The sequence below is a fragment of the Neltuma alba genome, unplaced genomic scaffold (assembly GCF_004799145.2).
Source record: "Neltuma alba isolate B1F8T4 unplaced genomic scaffold, ASM479914v2 tig00006339_pilon, whole genome shotgun sequence".
Classification (NCBI taxonomy): Eukaryota; Viridiplantae; Streptophyta; class Magnoliopsida; order Fabales; family Fabaceae; genus Neltuma; species Neltuma alba.
In genome coordinates this window covers 21,805-42,817 of record NW_021634435.1, presented here as the reverse complement: position 1 = coordinate 42,817, position 21,013 = coordinate 21,805, and the positions used below count along the sequence as shown (strand labels likewise).

General features: G+C 33.0%; 4 protein-coding genes and 1 long non-coding RNA gene across 6 annotated transcripts; 4 read left to right on the top strand and 1 right to left on the bottom strand.

Moving 5' to 3' along the window:
- Positions 1-52: 52 nt before the first annotated feature.
- LOC114750166 (uncharacterized) lies at positions 53-2,093 on the top strand. Its single transcript, XM_028938713.1, has 3 exons — positions 53-218; positions 1,393-1,863; positions 1,945-2,093. The coding sequence occupies exons 1-3, from the start codon at positions 53-55 to the stop codon at positions 2,091-2,093; spliced, it is 786 nt and encodes a 261-aa protein (XP_028794546.1).
- A 536-nt stretch (positions 2,094-2,629) lies between these two features.
- LOC114750165 (uncharacterized) lies at positions 2,630-3,539 on the top strand. Its single transcript, XR_003740627.1, has 3 exons — positions 2,630-2,699; positions 3,289-3,336; positions 3,457-3,539. It is a non-coding gene; the product is annotated as an uncharacterized LOC114750165 (long non-coding RNA).
- Positions 3,540-5,281: 1,742 nt separating this feature from the next.
- Positions 5,282-9,944, bottom strand: LOC114750163 (alcohol dehydrogenase-like 1). The gene is made up of 7 exons (XM_028938711.1): positions 9,888-9,944; positions 9,574-9,716; positions 9,021-9,058; positions 7,767-8,172; positions 6,570-6,812; positions 6,203-6,358; positions 5,282-5,543 (listed from the first exon to the last, which is right to left on the bottom strand). The coding sequence occupies exons 1-7, from the start codon at positions 9,919-9,921 to the stop codon at positions 5,433-5,435; spliced, it is 1,131 nt and encodes a 376-aa protein (XP_028794544.1). The 5' UTR covers positions 9,922-9,944; the 3' UTR covers positions 5,282-5,432.
- Positions 9,945-12,805: 2,861 nt separating this feature from the next.
- On the top strand, positions 12,806-16,880 carry LOC114750164 (dnAJ-like protein slr0093). The gene is made up of 6 exons (XM_028938712.1): positions 12,806-13,038; positions 14,372-14,449; positions 14,575-14,650; positions 15,697-15,770; positions 15,874-15,944; positions 16,299-16,880. Exons 1-6 carry the CDS (start codon positions 13,009-13,011, stop codon positions 16,339-16,341), a joined length of 372 nt encoding a protein of 123 aa, XP_028794545.1. The 5' UTR covers positions 12,806-13,008; the 3' UTR covers positions 16,342-16,880.
- A 618-nt stretch (positions 16,881-17,498) lies between these two features.
- Positions 17,499-20,714, top strand: LOC114750169 (ankyrin repeat domain-containing protein 27-like). 2 transcript variants are annotated; one of them, XM_028938715.1, is made up of 6 exons: positions 17,499-17,791; positions 17,893-18,046; positions 18,497-19,088; positions 19,160-19,318; positions 20,090-20,189; positions 20,527-20,714. In XM_028938715.1, the coding sequence occupies exons 2-6, from the start codon at positions 17,951-17,953 to the stop codon at positions 20,612-20,614; spliced, it is 1,035 nt and encodes a 344-aa protein (XP_028794548.1). In that variant the 5' UTR covers positions 17,499-17,791; positions 17,893-17,950; the 3' UTR covers positions 20,615-20,714. The 2 variants fall into 2 exon arrangements, with proteins under 2 accessions (XP_028794548.1, XP_028794549.1); XM_028938716.1 differs by lacking the exon at positions 17,893-18,046.
- Positions 20,715-21,013: the final 299 nt, after the last annotated feature.

Sequence of the window (21,013 nt, the reverse complement as noted above, 5' to 3'; positions counted from 1 at the left end):
TCTTACAGATCTCTCTCGTTGTCATTATAAGAGTATTATATAGATCCCCTAAATGTCGACATTGGGAGGTGACTTGGAACAAAACGCGCTGATCGACTTGGACCCTCTCGTGGGGTGCACCGTCCGTCACCTGGTGGCTCTTCGGCAAGGCCACACGAGGACTCAGGTGAATGAGTACAAAAACTCTTCTTTTTTCTGTGTCATTTGGACCAATAGACGTAAAAAAAAAATCCTAGCATTGCGTTAACAAAGGTTTGGTCAAAGAAAAAGGACCCATATATTTCTAAAGTACTCCTCCCGTGCTACCTGCTTTTAAGTAATTTTATTAAATTTTTATAATAGATATATTATTTTGCTTTTTATTTATTATAATGTAGATAGTTATTTTTAAAAAAAAAGTGTATATATTAAATAGAAGTAAAGTTAAAAAAATTGTTATATTTTAATAGATAATTAATATAGTTTAAGATTTTTCTTGGTCTGTTTAAAACATGCTATAAGTGCCTTATAAATAGAATTGGAGAAGTAAAATTTTGAGTTCTTTTTAATGTTGTAAATAGAAAAATCAAAATCATTCAGGAACTCAAACTATTGCCTTTTTGTTGTCAAGAAATCTTAATAAGTAAGGTCTTTCCCCAAATTTTGTTGGGTATATACATTATTAATAGGCATATTTACTTAATTAAATTTAAATAATTTATGTTTATATTATCAAAATAAAACTTGCTTCTTCATATGGATATTTGCATCTTAAAATTTCATGAAGTTTTTTCTCTTTAGTATTAATGCATGATAATGAAGTTTTCACTTTGGCAATTGCTTTTCATTATTTTAATAAATACTGCCTTGGTTGCTTTTATAAGAAACAATTAAGCAAATCGTATTGATAAAAAAATTAGTTAAAATTGGTCAGAAACAAATAGGTAAAAATTGTAACTTTTTTCCCTCAAAAATACCTTTATTTACAGGGAGAGATAATATAAGAAGAAAATAAGAAAATTATTAAAATATAAAAAGGATTGTGATGGGAGAGAATGCGCAGTAAAAGAATGCTTGGCATGTGATAATAAATGTATTGATATTAAAATGAGTAACTAACTGAGGGCAAAATGAGAAATTAACAACAAAAATTTGGGACATCCTCGAAATATTTCCCATGAATGGGAACAAATCATAAGTAGTAATTGTTTCTTATAAAAAGAAATGGAGGGCCATAAACATGTAAATCTCCTCATCCTTAAGATGCATTTAACAATAATTGAACACAACCACCTTTTCAATATATTATTCAAAATACTTATCCCATGCCATGTATATGGGCAGTAACAAATACTATAAAGTACCCTATATATGCCAATATCTCAAGTAGTATGTATTCATTTAATCATTCAGGTGAGGAAAGGGCATGGAAGGAGGATTTGTGCCATGCCATATGCGGTAACAAGTGGAGTGATGCGAAAGCAATTCTCGATCAAAACCCTAATGCTTTGACTTCAGTAGTTTCTCATAATGGCAGAACAACACTTCATGTGGCTGCAATGATTGGGCATGTGACCATAGCGGAGGAGTTGCTCAAATTACTGCCTCCACAATTCCTTCTAACTCTTGATTCTGACGGGAATACAGCACTTGTAATGGCTAGTTGGTTCAGTGGAAATACTGAAGTAGCAAAATGCCTCGTAAGCAAGAACAGCCGCGTGCTTGAAATTCCAGACATGGTTGGTGATCTTCCTGTTATAGTGGCTTTTGCAAAGGGTTACCAAGAAATGGGACGTTATCTTTATTTCGTCACTCCAATGGAATGCCTCACAGGCCGTTGGGGTTCTAGGCTGCTTCTTCATTGTTTACATGCACAATGCTTTGGTATGTTATATATGTAATATTGCTTCTTTTAATTTGTTTTTTATGCTCTTGTCAGTTCATGCCATGACTATACATATGCAGATATTGCGCTGAATTTGCTTCAACAATGTGAAGAATTGCTTTTAGTGCCCTTTAACAATTTAGGGACGACGCCTATTCGTGTGATCGCAACCTTGAACACTGCTATTCGTAGCCCAGGGGAACTTATCTTTTGGAAACGATGGATATAATTGTTAGTATCAACGGACTTGAGTTTATATATATATATATATATATATATATCTAATGCTTTCCTTTATTTTTCACTATCATTATGTGTATTTTTTTATGTTATTTTCTCTTCGTTCTTTCTTTTTTTTTTATTTCTGGTGCAAATTTTCTCTCGTTCCTTAGATTGTAGCATATAACACATTACGATAGAAAACGGAGACTATATGAATACGAGCCTCACACACACACTTGCTGATAGGTAATTTTCTTGGTTTTGATTGTAATCAGCAAAGAAACCCTACAGAATATAATTTAGAAAAATCAATGAGATGATTACAATTGAATAGGCTAAAGATCAACCTCTAAATAAATAAAATAAGTAGAAGAAAACTTGATTCAGAATACATTTAATTAACGTAGAGAACATGTTTTTTCATTTGTTGTTTTATCTTATTTATTTATCATCATCATTACTATTAATGCATTTTTAACGACGTGACCGTTCGTTGTTTCTTTGCCCATGTAAGACGTAAATATACCTTCAACCACAGCTACCAGTCATGTTTGCGTGGACATCCGACAAGAAGATAGAAGTCAAGGGGATAAAGAAAAACTTACCGAGGCAGGTATGTTTCAAAATATTGTTTGAAGAATGTGTAAGAATAACATATAAATTTGTAGGCATTAAGACGTGTAACTTTTACTTTGCTTTTCCTAAAGTAATATTATAATATTAATATATTATGCTTCCCCCATTCCTAAATTTAAGAGCTAGTAAAGAGATTTATTTTTGTTCTAAATGTAAGATCTCAGTTCACTTTATCTACTAAATTTATAATTTTTTTTAAATTTCCTTGTTGATTGCATATATTAAGAGTGTTTTCCGTCAAAAGAGTAGTTTACAATACATGATTATAAGGAGTACTTTAGGAAAATTAACACACTTTAAAAAAAAAACTAAAATAACCTAATTTTCTTAATCTGCTGTAAATTAGTTATTAAGTTTCTACATTTTAGGACATGATGGAGTAGTTATGTCGTGTCAAGTAACATGACCATTTCGCATATATGATTGCTCAAAATCATGATAAGAATCATGCTCAAAAATAAGTACAACTCTCTCCTTCGATTAACAGCATGTTATATGTCCAATACAAGATTTCTATTTTAGCATTTGTTCAGAAGAGTAATAAAAAAGTTTGTCTTAATTAACAGGGCATGGTTTACTCCCAAAGCTCATCACCTCCACCGATAATTTTGTAGGTATGGATGCTAACTTTCATCTCTCTTCAAAGAATTGGTTACATGTCCAAGCTTACTCTTAACTTTCATAAATCAGATTAAACTAACTAAAAGATCCATGTGTGATGCGTATCAATGTAGGAGTAAAGAAAATACAAGAGTTAAAGCTGCTGCATGCACAAGCAGATGAACTTCTTCTCCTAGTTTGCAAGAATGCAGGGAAGGCATACCAAAAGGGAGTTATAAAGGAGGCTTTATGTCTTGCAGCTAAAGAAGGGAATGTGGAGTTTGTGTTTCAAGTATCAAAAGTAATCCCAGAGATTTCCTCGATCAGACATTGCTTATGTGTTTCGATGAAGCTCTTCACTATCGACAAGCTAGGGTTTTCAATCTTATCCATGGGCTTCGCTTCAAGCACGGGCTGGTAACAACTACACCTGATCATAATGGAAATTACTTGATGCATAAGGCAGCTATGAAGGCTCCTGATCACGTTCTTAATCGTATCTACGCACCTACACTACAAATGCAAAGAGAACTACAATGGTTCAAGGTTAGAGAAAGACATGATTTAATTTTTAAATCATAATCTCATATAAGATTGAATCTGTTATAATTGAGTATTGCATAAATTAATCAATTAAGTACAACTTGTCAGCAAGTATTTGAGACTGTTCTCCTATACGAGTTCCACTTTCTTTAAAGGCATGTTGAGTGTTCTAGAATAATTAAAGGCATCACAAAACTAGTAAATCTCATGATGCCTGGCTTTGAACCAAAGTTCCACTTCCTTTGTCGTTTTCTCCCAAACCGGTTATATAGTAGAGTCTATCTGGTCTTGACAAGAAGAACATAAAGGCAATACTTTTTGAAATAAATGCAGGAAGTGGAGAGTTTAACACCTCCAAGCTATAGAATATTTCGAAACAAAAATGGTATGACAGCTGAAGAATTATTCAGAGGAAGTCATGGAGAGTTAATGAAGCAAGGAGAGAAATGGATAAAGACCACAGCATCTTCATGTTCAGTTGTTGGTACCCTAATTGTGACCATTATGTTTGCGGTAGCATTTACTGTTCCAGGAGGAAATGATCAAAATCTTGGATACCCATTATTCATCAAACAACCATTTTTTAAGGTCTTCATATTCTCAACCATATTATCACTTCTCTCTTCTTCAACTTCGGTTCTAATGTTTCTAGCAATCCTTACCTCTCAATTTTCAGAAGAAAAGTTCCTCAAATCCTTACCTACAAAATTGATTTTGGGTCTTTCTTTTCTTTTTATCTCCATTGTAAGTATGATAGTAGCCTTTCTTTGTACCATTCGTCTCATGTTGAAGCATACAAACTACTCATGGGGTGTCCTTCCCATTACTATACTTGCAAGTGTTCCGATCGTCCTTTTTGTGATGTCAGAATTCCCTCTTCTTCTTCACACTTTTGTTTCTACGTATGGGAACATCTTTGACAGGAAAGTGGAGCCATGGCCATAAGACGGATTTGTAATTGATGTACCACTTTGTTCTTGTATTATTTGAACAATTACGATTTGATATTTCTAGTCAATTACATTGAGATGATCATTAATAGGAAAGGAAGCTGTGGCTGTGATATCTACTTCTTCTTTTTTTTCAATTGAATGTTTACATTGAGCAATCATGATGCTTCACTGTTTCTTGTCAATTACATTGATTAACCATGGTCATTGTTTGCTAAAGTGCCTCTAATAAAACTGTAATAATCTAGGCTTTCTTATAATTCTTTAAATATTAACGGAGTCAAATTGACTTGGAGGATAAATTAAGTTTCAAAAATTGCAGATTATGACTTTAAATGGATGCTCTCAGAGAATTTCTTTTCAAATTAAGCGGTGAGAAGAGAGGAAGATTAATGTAATACTACTCTAGTAATAAATATGATGCTCATTTTGTATGTAAACTACATTACTACATGAGTCTTGTATTTAAGATCGAAGGAGTATTTAACATGGTGTATCTTATATTATTGTTGCATAATGATAAATTACGTGCATTATGTCAATCTCTTTCCCACGTGTCATTCTTTATTTGAAATTTAGTTCCTTTTCTCCCCCAAAGATCACAATGACCTATGATGTCATATCTTGATCACAACTTTGACGCAATCTGGATGTCTCATTAGCCCAAATGCTTTGCTTATATCTTCCAAGTGGATCTCATGGGTTAAAAGTTCATGAATTGGAATTTCCTGTAATAAGAAAATTAACCTATTAATTAGCAAATACCAAGTGACAATATCTCTGAGCATATTAAGAATAACCTTGTGCATCTGAATGTAGATATGTGCTGTAGAAGCTTTTCAGTAGACATAATTCTCTTAGAAATTTTGCTGATTAAATGTTACAAGAAATGTCACATGGATAATCTTTTCAAATCGATGCCATTTTTCATAAGCCCAGTGATTACTTGAAGATATTATTATGCAGGCTTGCTTGAGTTCTTATGAAAATTATTATACTGATCTCTTCTCGATTTTTAACATACTTTTTTCCTTGAATTTCGTCAAAATTATGCAAACATAATCCCATTTTTTCAAAACTTCCTCAATTTTTTTTCAAGATAAAGATAAAATTACACATACTATCTTAGATATTCTTTCTATTTTAAAAAATACATAGAAACTTCTCTTGAAAATAGATATATAAGAAGTTCGTATTACATTGGAGGGGATTACAATTTTTAGTGTTTTTAAGAAAAATATACATAGCTTTTAGAAATTACTCATCAGAAAATTTCTACAAAATTTTTTTTTTAAAAAAATCAATTTATTTACTCTATTTTCAATTCACTGTTATCAGCCTAAAATGAAAGAGGATTATTTGTCCAAAATTTATTTTAGATACTAACCTTTGTGTGACACTTGTGAGCTATAAAAGGAAGATCAGGGATGGGCTTTATTCCTCCAAATACAGAACCTTTCAATGTTCTTCCATAAAGAATGGTGCCATAACTCAACTGCACAGATTCAGCTCCTGCACCAACCACTACAGTTTTGCCCACTCCCTGTACAGATATTGCATGAGAACAACTTGAATATCACCTATTTCACCATTAATTAATAGGTAAATTTCACTATTTGTTTACTCTTTTTCATTTTCTTTTGGTCAAATACTCAATACCTATCTAATTATTTTGTCGTTTTATAAGTAAGAAAACTTATGCTATTAGACCTATAGTTTTTATGCAGGCGGAGAAATTGGAGAATGAAATGTACCACTTTAGTAGATTCCATGGCTTCGTTGAGCAAAGAGGGAACTCCCGTGCATTCAATAGAATAATCCACTCCCCCTATTTCACCACTTAGTTCTTTGACTTCCTCTGAAAGAGGTTTATCTGATAACTTGTCAGGATTTATGAAGTGTGTCATTCCAAAAGCTTCTCCCTTTTCTCTCTTCTTCTCATTTTTGTCGATCCCAATTATCTTCGTTGCCCCCATCAATTTTGCTGCACTTACAGCCTGCATCATTGCTAGCCATAATCTCTACTTGTGCTCATATCACCTACTAAGAAAGTACATATGCAATCCACCTAGTACCAATGCACTTGAACTTCATTATAAATTCATCATATATGTGCGAGTACTAATTGCATATGTATACGTAAAAATTTAACCCTATCTGAAGAAATAGGACTTCAAATCCCATATTGAAGAGTAATATATGTCTAAGCTAAGTGAGGATAAATGTGAGTGTATTAGAATTACTCCATTTGGTCCACAATATAAGTTGCTTCTAAAAGAATAGATTGGTCCAAAATATAAATTAATGTTTATTTGTCAAATTTGTCCCTGCAATTAATACTTAAATTAAACTCCTAATATTTTTTCCCCTATTTTTCACAATCTCATTTAATATGGGTAAAGTTATAAATAAATTTGAATTTGAGATCGATTATTTAATGAGCTCACTACGATTTCTTGGTTTTGATGAATTAGTTAAAATGACTTATATTGTGGATTGAAAAGAATATATGATTATACTCCCTCTGATCCCTAGCATAAGACACTTCTTAAAAGGAAAGAAGGTTTCTTGTTATGAATCACAAAACAATATATTAATCACACTTTCCCAAAGTTGCTCCTACTTAAAAGTTTGATGCAATTTTCCTTTTTAACTTCTCAAGATGTAATTCATAATTCTAAATATGGGAAAATTTGGAAACTTTTTTTTCATTTTGAAAAATATTTAATGACTCAACATGGTTTTGATGAAGTGCAGTCGGACTTGCTCTTATGTGAGAAAGAGAGCATAATGCTAAATTCAAACCTTGGGAATTAAAAAAAAATACATTGATAAAGTTATCCCATAAAAGAAGTACTCATCATCTAATATACCACATACAAAATAGTAAATTTGTACTCAATGAGAGAACTCATGCATAATATCAGCAGATCAAAGAGAGAGATGCATACCCCTAATCCAACAGCACCAAGACCAAAAACAGCAACACTGGATCCTTCTTCAACCATGGCTTCTTTCCAGGCAGCCCCAAAACCAGTAGAGAAACCACAAGAGATGAAGCTGCCATGAGCTGCATCAATGGCTGATGATTCAACTTTAAGAACATAGTTAGCATCAATGACCATATACTCACACCATGTGGCACAACTCATGAGATGATATGCCTTTTGACCTCTCACAGACATTCTAGAAGTGTTGTCTGCCATCAACCCATTCAACCTTATAGGGTATCTCATGCATAAGTTGGTCTTCCCTTTTATGCAAACCTCACATTCTCCACACTCTGATAGGTACAGTGGAATCACCATATCCCCTACCTTCACATTCTTCACTTCCTCCCCTTTGCTCTCCACAACACTGCATTTAATAAATATATTTTTCATTCATCATCATAAGTTTGAAGAATTTTAAAAGTGTAATTTATTCAAGTTACACTTTTACTTGGCTCATTATTTTAAATCTAAATCTAAATCATATCCTAGGTTACTACTTAATACATCATGAGAGTTTGGCCCGTATTATTATTTTTTCAGATAATTTTTAAATATTTATTTTCTTTATTAAGAGCTAGAGTTGACCAACATATTCTTCTGGGTTATAAAAATATTTTCGTTAATCTGTTAAAATTTTTTAATACTATTCTATCTTGCTAAATATATATGTAATATTTTTATATCACATAAATTAATGAACATATAAATGTTTTGATCAAATCAGATAATTAAGTTTTTTATTTTTAATTCCAAAGAAAATTAGAGTAACGATTAATATATCTAATAAAATAAAAAAGTATTTTTTTTAAAAAAAAGAAAAAGTTCACATGTAATATAAGTATTTTTTAGAAAAGTAATTAATCTATTAAATTAATTGCCGTGGCTGCACTCAGGCAAAAAGTCAAGCCTACCTCCCTTCACATGATGATACGCCAAATATATAATTTCTTATGTCACTATTCTTTCGAAATTGACTTTTCTATTGCAACCAACTGGCTAAATTGACTTGGACTTTGGAAACGTTTTCTGAGGACATTATTTTGAAAATAATTAAGAGAGAAAAGTAAAATTAATTTCATAGAAGGAATTAACAAAAAATATAGTATAATCAATATATAATAATAATATTGTACCGATAAAAGAAGCATCATTATAAGCTTACAATTTATTTTGGCTTAAACACAAGAAAGGACTGCAGTTTATAGAGCTCACCCAATTCCTTCATGGCCTAGAACTTGAGGATAATTGGCCTGCACACCAATAATTGAAGACAAATAACAGAAGAAGAAAATAACGTATGATTATTGACTTTGACCACATCAAGCTCGAACTCAAGATTAATATGAATATGTGTTAATTAGGTGGAACTTTTTTTTTCCTTTATGGACCTTATACAAACGCTAACTTGTTTTGCTAAGGAATTTTCTCTAGTTTTAAAATCAATGCAAAATTTCTTAAAAAATATATTAGAGTACGAAAACCTCTGTTAAGTTTGTTAAAACAACCAAAAAATATCTCCATTTTTAAAATCAAACCGGACTTGAGTTTTCTATAGTTATATATGGGCTACCTTCTATGTTAAAAACTTCAACCGTGAATTTCCATGAATTACTTAGATTTCTCATCTATTTACAATTAAAATTTTAGATAAATTGTGCCCACAATCTGGTTTTGAAAATATATGAAGGAATCTACATAATTTTAACAATTTAAATGATGAATATCTATGCAATTCCTCTCAATATAAAGGGATCAGATGACTAACATGTGGGAGTCCTTGAGTGGAAAAGATGTCTGAACGGCAAACACTAGCACAAAGCATCTTAACTCGAACTTCTGAAGCTTTTGGAGGCTCTACTTCTATCTCCTCCTCCTTCACTCCCTCTCCTATTGCCCAACATACGGCACCTATACAACCACAATACAAACTGAAAATCGCCTGAGTACATCTAATCTGAACAGTCTAGATCGAAAATATATACATATCTATATCTTCATCATATATTATTTCTTCTGAAAACCAGCGCAGGGGCGCAAAAGTAAATCATAGGAAGATATGAATAAATATAAAATTGATACCTTTGCAAGTGATAGCCTGTGGTGAGGAGCTCATTGGCAAAGCCTCCGTGAATATAATTAATACAGAATTTGACTGGTCAGAAGAAGAGGAGGAGGAGGAGGAAGGACAAGGAGAAGGAGCTAGAGTGACACTATGAAGAAATCCAACTACTATATGTATAACTCTGTGTGTGTGTGTGTGTATAATGGATGAAGTTATAACAAAAATAAATAAATTTATGACGATTGTTTGTTTACAACTTCGAGTCCGGCCGGCTGCTATTTCCATATAATTAAATGAAGCTCATTTTGACTCGCCCTTTATTTTTTTTAAGGAAAGTAATCGCTTTCACATCTCACTATTACAAGATGAAACAAATTTTTTAATACTATTTTTTGGAATGATATATATTATCAGCAATAATAATGCAAATTAACTAAGTCATGCCTAACCATGATTGCCCTGATAAGGGTAAAATAGATGGTCATTATAAAATTTATTAATTTATTATTCATTTTATTTTTTCCAAGTTTGTGTATAAATTTTTATACCGATGTATGTACGCAATGAAAAGAACCGATTATTTAATTGTTGGTAGATCGCTCGCGGCTTTCACAACGAGATTAAGGTAAACATGATTTTGAATTGAGCTTAATTTTTGAATAATATATAGGTAATTGTTTTTCTTACATGTCACTCTAAATCAGAAACAGAATAAAAAAGCTAGTAATGCACTCCATTGAACACGACACGATAATATTTTTTTTACCTGATCTTTCATGACATATATGTTTTATAAGAACAATTTTATTGTCCATACGACGTGATGGATCAACAATTAAAGACATCGATAATTTTTTAATGATGTAACTTCGACCATCCTGGAAGTATTATGAAACGAAATAGACTGAAAAAAAATAAAGATATAAATTTATTTTATAAATAGCGGATAAGTAGTTGGAGGAAATTGTTTTGGAATATATCAACCATTATTGCTATGTTTTAGACTGCTGTGGTTGAGTGGTGTATTTTTGTCTTGCCATATCTGTGTAGGCTTACAGCTGGGGGCACTTTGATATTTTTCTCTTTTCCACTTAAACCTCAGAAACACTTGGTAATGTGAGAGAATTCAAACTTTAATGAGTGGACGACAAAATTGAAAGTAAAAAATAATTTTAAATTCCTGTCATCATGTCAATTTTAAAATTCTTGTAATTTATAATCTTTTCCGTAAACTAATTTATCTTACTTTTAATTTATCTAATAATTTAATGTTTAAAACCATCTATGTAACCATTGGCCCAAAAAATCATTTACTTCTCCTGTCCTAAATATAAGACTCCTTTTATAGTGTAATTTTAACTACAAAAAAGGTTTTATATTTAAGACTGGAAGAGTATATAATCTTCAACTGTTTAGAGCCTGTCCTTAGATTTGGTAACCATTGAATATACTCTCTCTCTCTCTCTCTCACTGTGTATATGATCTGACACAAATAGTTGGAAAAAGAAGACTCCTATGTTATCAGATTAATTAAGAATCAAAAAGTGTTTGCATGAATATCAAATCATGATTCTAAAAGTAATTTTTCAATATATGAAATAAATATGTGGATAATTTTATCTCAATTTGTAAAAAAATATTTCTTAAAAGCATTTTCTTAGTTACCAAAACATCCTAAGAAAACGAAAATGAACGTAGAACTTCATTTCAGATTATTGGAAGCCCAAAATAAACCTATAATAAACAACACCAGCTCAACATTCGATATTTATGGGTCAAGCCTGTAGCTTCAATATGAGCCTGATGGGCTGAAGGAGCATGGTATTAAGGCCCAAGTCGAGGCCCATTTGTGGGGACTATTTCACTTGCCGAATTGCCCAGGGTGGAGATGTGAAGTGTAATTACAATGTGTCCAACTGAAGATGCAAGCGGAAGGATTCCATTATTATATAACGATAACGTACAATTCACCTATCTTGCCCTGGTTAAAGGAGTTATGAAATAAGGAGGTTTAATCTTCTATGGGGTAATGTAATATTGTGGAAAAGGGAGTGATTAACTGAAAAAAAAAAAAAGGTTAATATTATTATTTGCCCTTACAATTTGACTTAATTTTAGTTTAATCCTGTAATTTTAAGTTGATGGTTTTGGTTATTATAGTTTTATAAGGACTTAGTTATTGGTCCTTGGTGGTTTCTAGTAACATAAAAGCTTTTTTTTATAAAAAAATCACGTCAATTGAGTCATGAGAATTTATCAAAGCTAGGATATACCTCCAAGTTCAGAGAGTATTTACAAAGATATTTACATATTACCCATCAACAAGGTATTCATATTAGTAACAAGATTTGAACTCACAATCTTAAATATTATAAGCCGACTTCTTACTAATTATACTTTTATGAGTAATTTAGATAATTTCTTCTCAAATTAGGTGGTGAAGACCTTGATAGTCTATTATCAATCAGGAAGTATATTAAAAAAAGTTCCACTTGGCCAAAAATAAAAGATTGTTCTTTTAATTAATTATAGTCTACATCTAGATATAATAGTTGGCAAAAAAAGTGTAAATATAATAGAAAACAAGGGGAATAAAAATAAGTGGAAAAGTAAATAAGGGGTGTTTGGCAACCTCCAAATCATGGTTTTAAAAGTATTTTTCTACAAAACGAGACAAATTCTTTACATATTTATTTCATAAACTGTAAAAACATTTCTGAAACCATATCTATCCGAACACCTCTTAAATAAATAAATAAATTCCCCCAAACTGCGGTTGGAAATTGCAATGGCGGACATGTATACAACGGATAAATACAAACAGCCAAACATATTCGGAGACAAAAATCGCGTGAAATTCAATCCCAAGGCCAAATTGTGGCGTACGCGGCTTCTCTACACTTCTCTTCTCCGAATCAAATATTCCACCACACAGTTTCTAATTCTCCATCGTCGTCATCATCATCATCTCTGTCTCTTTCTCGTTTTTATTTCGAATTCTTTCTTCGATTTCAAGCCACTATGTGATTTGGTGGTTGAGGCATTGTATTTGTACTGTACCAAATTTAGCGTTCTGGGTTTTCTATCCAATGAATTATGTCAATGAAGCTGCACTTGTCGAACCCATGTTGTTAGCAGATGGAAAGCGGTGACGATACGAAATCAAAGGTATTTCGTCTATCGCAACCTAGCTGAGCGAGTTCCTTTTCATTTCTGCCTTTTTCTTTGATTGTCTTAGTGAGAAGGTGTACTTTAATATTGGTTGGCGTTACTACTTTTCGGCTCCATTTTTGTTGCGCTAGTTTATTCGTGGGAGAAACAGTAGGAGAAGAAAAGTAAAAGTAGCCTCTAAAATCAGACATCTGCAGTTTCCTGATTCTCAATTTTTTTTTTTCGGGTTTACCGTTTTGTTTCCCTTTTGACTTCTTTTTTTGGAGTAAGGAAGCTCATATAAAATAATTTGGGGTTAGCATATTGAAGTTGAGGAAACCTACACTAGTGTCAGTATTCCTTGTAAAAGGAATAATGCAATTAGGCTTCTGGCAAGTTTTTGTAGTTTGTAAATGTAAATTAAGTTGCTGAACATGCAAGTGGAGGTGTTGGGAAATGCATGGTGTTCCATTTAATTGACTTGTATAGATAACAACTTGGTTAATCTTGGCTGTGGTTCATGTTGACTTGTGTGGATACACCTACTTTGATCAGCTGCTTCAAAAATCTTTATCTCGCTCATCTATAAGTTCTGTGCTTGAAATTTGCAAAACAATGTGTTGGAAATCCAATATACTTTTTTTTTTTTTTTGGTGGCCGGGGGGGTGTTTCTAAACAATTTCCAACTCCCAATTTGGAGTTTGTAAGTACAATACGCTCTCACACTGTGATCATTACTGCAGTTTGCGGAAGTTTAATGATGAACTTAAAAAGTGCTCTGCACATATGTTGAAAGCTACTCACTGTAATTCACTGGCTTTCCTCCAGCTATATGTTTCATTATGCTTTAATCCTTTATGAGTTTACATGCCTAGAGATTGTCATGGTCTTCATTTGAATATTCTCCTTTATCAATAAGACTGTCATGGTCTTCATTTGAATATTCTCCTTTATCAATATGATTTTGGAAACCTCTTATATCTCCAAGGTAGTCAAAGGTGAAAGGTGTCCTTGCAGCACTAGATCTCTAAAATACTTTAGGCAACAAGGCCTCAAAATGTACATGTCTAATGAGTTAGATAATTATCTTTTGAGCACATCATTTCTGCATTAGATGATTAACTTTTTGGATTCATATCATAACTTCACGGCTTGAACTATTATCATCATAAATCATATCTTTAGCTGAAACTATCATGCACAGTAATAATCTCCTATCTCGAACTTTAGTCTTGAGTTAGATAGCTTTTGTTCCTTAAAGTTCAAATTCTATGTTTATCATGCCTCGATATTGTTTGAAGTGTTCTATTGATTGATGAGTTCTTGATGTTGATCTTTACATTGTTTCAAGGATTTTTACAAAGTGTTGGAGGTTGATTATGATGCAACTGATGAAAATATCAAATTCAATTACCGAAGGCTTGCACTGGTTGGTTAGCTATCCTTTATTGATAGCTCCTGGAGTGGTTCTCTCTATGCTTTTTCATTCTGTAGTTTCTTTTTACTAGAAGTTTGAGTTCTCACTCATCCCTGATTGTGCTTGGATTGTTGTAGAAATGGCATCCTGACAAGCACAGAGGTGATAGTGCTGTTACTGCAAAATTCCAAGAAATCAATGAGGCTTACAATGGTAACCATAAACTCTTTTATTAATAATAAAATATTCTGTTCCCATGTCTTTGTCAATGTTCATGTGGATTTGAAATGTAGTCTTTCTTGGGTTGTTTGGTGCTCTTACTCTTGTTGGCCCATTGTTTTGTTATTTTTTTTCCTTTTCTGATCCCCTTTTGTCGTAAACTAATTTCAGGAGTGTATAAACCGAAGATTTGTTTCCTAGTTGGGAGTTTAATGCAAGTGAAGCTAATTTCAGACATTATGATAAGTCATCGCTAATTCAACAACTCTAATTGACAGAAATCCAACTTAGCACTTACGTTTCATTCTTCACAAACTATAACCCTGGTTCGTTAGATTATTTTTTGAGTAAATACTTCCCCATCTGTGAGACATTGTTTATCCTCTCATGATAATATTCTTTGACCTCTCTTAAAAACCCATAAACATGCCATACTTGAAAGAAAATTCTGGATTTGAGTCTGCCTGTTCAGCCTATTTTTTGGTGGTCGGAGACCCAATGCGACATTGTTTACTAAAATGTCATTCATTAACCCTCTACACAGGTTGGGTCTCTTCGATTTGCAGGCAAATGGAATATTTGTGGCTGGTGGCAATGTGAAGCAGTGCTCTTACCATCTAAAATCTTCCATTTACCCACAGATTGAAGGGAAACCAACACATGCAGATTAATGAAGGATATTCTAGTTGAACAACCATGCTGTTAGTCTTTTGTGCACCAAAAACGGAGCTTAATGGATCCCTTCATACCATATCCAAGTTTGGTTTTGGTCGTAGTGTGTTTTTGGGTTAAGGGACGGCTGCATAATCACAATATTGCTATTGCTGGCTCGAGAATCTAAGTTTGATCCTCTAACAAAATTAAAAACTGATAAGCGCATCTGCCGGTCATGAAGTAAATTTACTCTGTAGCCATAAATGGTTGGACTTTATTCTTTTTCTTTTTCCCTCACATATGGTTAGAAAATAGCAATCCGTTTTTTTTTAAGTGGCAATCTTGGATCTTTGCTGATTATATAGTTATCCTTTGACTTTTCCTAGTGTTGAGTGATCCTGCCAAACGAATTGAATATGACTTAACTGGAATCTACGAGATTGACAAGTATAGCTTGCAGGTATTGAATGTAAATTTCATTCAAAATATAAATTATTTATTTATAATTTTTATGATTGTCTCATTGGATTCTAAACAATGAGCATACCCCCAATGCTACACAGGAATATCTTGCCAGATTCAAAGGGATGATACTTACCTGCAACGGACTTGGCATCAATCACACTCAAATTTGGTAATTGTTTGTGTCTGGTGTGGGTCTTGTTGTAATGATAATGCTCAACACATGATATTTATGTGCTCCATTATAAGTTATCATGTGAGAGATTGGTACACTATACTAGGATTTTAGTATTTTCCTACCACTTGGGACATTTAAACTGCACCAATATTGGGGTGATATAATATTGAAATATCACAAGAGATATTTCAATCGCACCAATTGATTAGAGAGAAAAGTCCAAATGAGCGTTCTACAAGACTACAACTTTTTTCTCTTTAGTTGGCGAAGACTTGAATAAGGAAGATTTGTCTTTTGATTCTTGTAAAATCATCTGGGTTGACTTCTGATTCCAGTAAAACAATGCAGGTCACAACAATTGACCGAAAGCGTTGAATCCCACGATAAATGAGGTTCGGCTTTAACTCTGTCCTAACTTAGAAGTTCCTTGATTTGAACTTCTGAGCCAGCTTCAGAAGTTACTTGGTTTGAACTTCTCAACTGGCTGGTGGGGGATTATGAAATCAATTCTGAGGAACACATGAACGGGGATACTAATCTCAGCATAGAGTTGACACAGGATGCCCTGGAAATTTGGTCTGATTGCATTATGTTGTTTAACAGTTAAGAAATACATCAATATATGTTTTGTATAACTAATCACTCAAATGTAAGATTAGGGTATGTTACCGTGTGGACCTCTAACTCCTTATACACATTTTTCTGCCACACATCATCTTCGCTAAGTTTGTTGGGCTGATAGTTTAGTGTGATGCTTTGGTGAATTTATTCATGGGAAGATCAGAATGTTGTTGAACAAAGCCTGATGGAGAAACCCATGGGCAAACATGTCTTCTTGCTTTCGGGATCTATACATGACAAACATAAACTCTTATTGGAGACATAGACTGTCTGGAGTCTTATGAATGAGAACCTGTCTAGTTCCTTTGTGAGCTCATGTTCCTGTGGACTTTACAGTAGTGACAGGAGACACCTGCGCATGAAACGATTTGCGTATATGTCAAGATCCACAAGTTTCACAAGCTAGCCATGAGATTATTTTGGTCCTTAGAATCAGTGAACGGTTATCAATATCACTTTAGAGGGGAAAAAAAAGTCTTTTTTTTTTCAAAAAGCTAAATTATATATTTTGTCTTTTAATTTTGTATAAAGTTTTAATTTGGCCTCTTAATTTAAACAAAGCATATATTTGATCCTTTAACTTCCAAAACATTAGATTTTAATTTTTTTTTTTTTGAAACAATCATGGATGTTTTGAAAATTAAACTTAATATGTTAATATTTAAGAATATTTTACTGATATTTAAGATCTTAATATTATCATTTTTTTAAAATAATTTTAAAGTTAAAAAACTAAAAGTATAAAGTATAAATTTAAAAGACTAAATATATATTTTTGTCTTTTTAAAATCTATTATACTTCAAATTTATCCTGTAAAAGCTAATTCAAATACACCATGAGTTCTATTGTGTATCGCCTGCAGCATTTACTTTTCGCCAGCAAAATTTTAATGTTCCTGTCAATGAACAGTGGATACAAGTAAGCTAAGTTAGGCAGGCTCTGTATAAGCGTGCGCATTCCCTTTTCTCGATTATGGGCTGGTATTCTTCCCTAATGCCCACAACACCTTCAAAAATAATTACAGAACCAAAATCATTCTTAACCATTATTTAAGTAACATATTGATTGTGAGCTAGTATTCTTCCCTTTTCTCGATTTTCAAGTGGCATTAAAGAGATGTGGATCTCTACCATTTGCTAGCTGTAGATCATAATTCATAAGCAGGGCTGGACCTAGTTTTCGTCTTTTTCGGGTTATTGAACTCTCTATTGACCCGCGTGTAAGTCTTCTGTTTTGCTCCCGCTTCTTACGCTGCTGATTGAATTGTCGGCAGGTTGCTGATAAAGAAATTTCCTTTGATTTTCGTTTGGAATTTCACAGTCAGGTAGAATTAGAAGAAAGATTAAAGGGAATATATGGTCTCCTTGTTTTCTATATAATGGCTCGTTGTTTGTCTCCCTTCTCCACACTCTCTGCTTCTTTAAGACTTGGTTCGGGTGAAGTAACAGTCTCGTTCTGCTGTTTCTTTAATTTAGTAAGCCTCTGCTTTTTTGATATCATGGACTTCTTCTTCTTGGTTGTTGTTGGTTACATTTTTCTCCTCCTCATTCATCATCTTCTCTTTCTTCAAGTTTTTTCCTCTATTCTTTTGGATGTCATGATTATATTTTCTTTTTGGGGTGCCTTTTTGGTCGAGTCCTCCATAACTAAGGCCTACGCTTCTCATTTACGTTATTGGGTAGCTGTTTAAATTTAGTAGTCATTTAAAAGATCTGGGTCTATGATGACAACAATTTATGATGCTCAGATTGAGATTTTTTGATAATTAAATCCTTTTTTTGAGAACTCACAATAATTCTCCTAAAGGAAAACAATCAAGAGCTTTCTACTGCCTAATTCAATATTTCCAACTTCCATAACTATATATACACACACACACACGCACACATATATCTAATTTACACCATTTGAATTTAATCTGCAGGAGATAATGAATTCGTCAGTTAGTGCCGAGGAAGTAAAACTGGAGAAACTACGAAGCAATGCTATGAGAGGCAAGTGGCCAAAAGTATTTGAAATGTATGTACAAGAAAGGGCGCTACGCACAGCCAAGATAACGGGAACAGGAGACACAGTGTTGCACATGGCTGTGTCTAATGGGCAAGAGAAGGTGGTGGCAAACATGGTGAACTTGTTAGTTCTTGAAGAGAATAAGTTGGGTCAGAATAATGTGGTGGTTATAGTGGATGAAGATGATGAGGAAAGCTGGAAAGCGAACAACGTCCTTGGATCTAAAAATGATAGAAAGAATACGCCTCTGCACTTAGCAGCAACAATGGGAAATGTTGAAATGTGCAGGAAGATCGGTGGCACAGACCCCTCATTAATCACTAGACGCAACATCGCCGGGGAGACGCCCCTTTTCCTGGCGGCTCTTAATGGTAGGAAGGAAGCTTTTCTCTGGCTTCATTATCTATATGTGGCAAGCCATCGAATTTCTTCAACTGACGTTGCTCACTGTATAAGGGATAACGATGATACCATTCTTCACTGTGCAATCGAAGAAGGACATTTTGGTAAATCTAAACTAGCATTCATTCTTTCATATAGTGTTAAAGTACTTATGATGAAGTATTCCTAAGTGCAGATGTAGCAGTCGAAATAGTTCACCTTTATAAAGATCTTGTAAGAAGGATGAGGCGCAACAAGGAAGGATTGTCTCCACTTCATCTCCTGGCAGCAAAGCGCTCAGCTTTCAAAAGTGTTGGGCTACTTGAACTATCAATCCTCGGCCATCCAATTTATTGTAAGCTACTCCTCCGGTCCTTAATATAAGGCCTCTTTAATTAATTTGATTAGATTAAGAAAGTTAGATAAGTTAGTTAATTATAAGAAATGTAACATATTTTTCCTAAAAGACCATAATCATCTTCCTTAATATCCATCCATCTTCTATTTGATCATGGTTAGGGAGTATCCATAAGGATAATTTAGAAAAAAATTAATAAATATGATAAATAGGTCTTATATTTAAGACTAAAATCAATTTAACAATTAGATCTTATATTAAAGACCAGAAGAGTATATTGTTTGTGAAGGGAATACATTGCAATGTGTACATACATACATATATCTACATTTGTGTGGGTGTGATTTCATGCTTTTTCGCCTTCTTATGCATTTCGAGCTTTCTATAACAACATTATACCATCATTAAAGACACTAGAGAAATATTGCACTTTTTATATATGATGCCTCTTGTCCTTGATATAAGATATAATTGACTAATTTGGAAAGATTAAGGAAGCTAAATAAATTATTTTCAACTATAAATATTTGTTGTTTTTCTTCAAGCTAATTTGCCTGACTAATAAAATCATATATAATTAATAATACATATAAGTATTTCAGAAAGATTATAACATATGTTATGATCAGGTCATTATTTAGCTTTTCTAATCTCTCCAAATTAATCAACTAAGTTTTATATTAAGGACCGGAGGTAGTGTGTCTATATATATATATATATATATATATATATAATATGCATATGGCTTGTTTGCTTGGAAATTTGAAGGGTTTTCAAAAGTTGAGGGGAAGAATCAGGCCACGACACTAGAAGAATTGCAACAATGCCACAAGGCCCCATGGAGCAAAGGTCAAGCTTATTCAAAAATGTCCGTATGCGTTACTCACTAGCCACTTGCTTCTGTCCATTGACAAAATTGCATTTGCTTTAAGTAGCATTAGCTAGAGACCTTGCCTTTAACAATATGTAACGATGATATATTAGGAGATAATATATAGAAAAAAATAATAGTACTAGTTTAGTTCCTAAAATTTTTACTCAGTTATAAGTCAATTCTCAAATTTTATTTTGATGCAACTTATTAGTCCTTCAAATTCGTGCAATTTAATACATTTGTCCCTTCTACTTACTGGTTCATCACTTTGCTTGGTTTAAAAAAATATTTTGTCTATACTGACCTACATAGTGGGCCTGAATATTCTTAGGGATATGGTGCCATCAGATACGAAAAATGAAGGAGAAGCACAGATGGGCGCTTCAAATAATGAGCAAACTTCTTCAGCATGCTTCTGACGAAGATATGTCACAAATAATATCGAGAACCACCTCTGAGCAACTTTCAATTTCTCTGCAAACAGAAGAGGATAATGGTAAAAACATTCATGAACACACACACACACATGCTCATATTAAATCTTTTATACTCATTGTTCCTAGCACATACATACATATACATATATATATATATATAGACCTGATAATATATATATGTATATATGCACTTCAGCAATGATAGTCGTATATTTACCATGATATATAATGATAGTGGTCAATACTATGAGTATATTTTTGCGGCGACAAAAACCTTGGAATTATAAACTAATTTTTTGTGGTTTGATTTGGACTATGAATGGCATTGGCGGATATGTAGAGATGGACTCAATGGCAACATCTGTGTCTGGAACAATAACA

What these genes read in the sequence shown, in the direction of transcription:
- LOC114750164 (XM_028938712.1), top strand. Translation starts at nt 13,009, where the DNA reads ATGGAAAGCGGTGACGATACGAAATCAAAG. An exon ending in ATTACCGAAGGCTTGCACTG is followed by an intron (nt 14,450 to 14,574) that starts GTTGGTTAGCTA and finishes GGATTGTTGTAG; the next exon opens with AAATGGCATCCTGACAAGCA. An exon ending in ATCAATCACACTCAAATTTG is followed by an intron (nt 15,945 to 16,298) that starts GTAATTGTTTGT and finishes AAAACAATGCAG; the next exon opens with GTCACAACAATTGACCGAAA.
- LOC114750169 (XM_028938715.1), top strand. Translation starts at nt 17,951, where the DNA reads ATGGCTCGTTGTTTGTCTCCCTTCTCCACACTCTCTGCTTCTTTAAGA. An exon ending in TCTGCTGTTTCTTTAATTTA is followed by an intron (nt 18,047 to 18,496) that starts GTAAGCCTCTGC and finishes TTTAATCTGCAG; the next exon opens with GAGATAATGAATTCGTCAGT. An exon ending in AATCGAAGAAGGACATTTTG is followed by an intron (nt 19,089 to 19,159) that starts GTAAATCTAAAC and finishes TCCTAAGTGCAG; the next exon opens with ATGTAGCAGTCGAAATAGTT.
- LOC114750166 (XM_028938713.1), top strand. Translation starts at nt 53, where the DNA reads ATGTCGACATTGGGAGGTGACTTGGAACAAAACGCGCTGATCGACTTG. An exon ending in TGTCATTTGGACCAATAGAC is followed by an intron (nt 219 to 1,392) that starts GTAAAAAAAAAA and finishes TTAATCATTCAG; the next exon opens with GTGAGGAAAGGGCATGGAAG. An exon ending in TTTACATGCACAATGCTTTG is followed by an intron (nt 1,864 to 1,944) that starts GTATGTTATATA and finishes ATACATATGCAG; the next exon opens with ATATTGCGCTGAATTTGCTT.
- LOC114750163 (XM_028938711.1), bottom strand. Translation starts at nt 9,921, where the DNA reads ATGAGCTCCTCACCACAGGCTATCACTTGCAAAG. An exon ending in CCATGGAATCTACTAAAGTG is followed by an intron (nt 6,359 to 6,569) that starts GTACATTTCATT and finishes ATATCTGTACAG; the next exon opens with GGAGTGGGCAAAACTGTAGT. An exon ending in CTCACAAGTGTCACACAAAG is followed by an intron (nt 5,544 to 6,202) that starts GTTAGTATCTAA and finishes TTCTTATTACAG; the next exon opens with GAAATTCCAATTCATGAACT.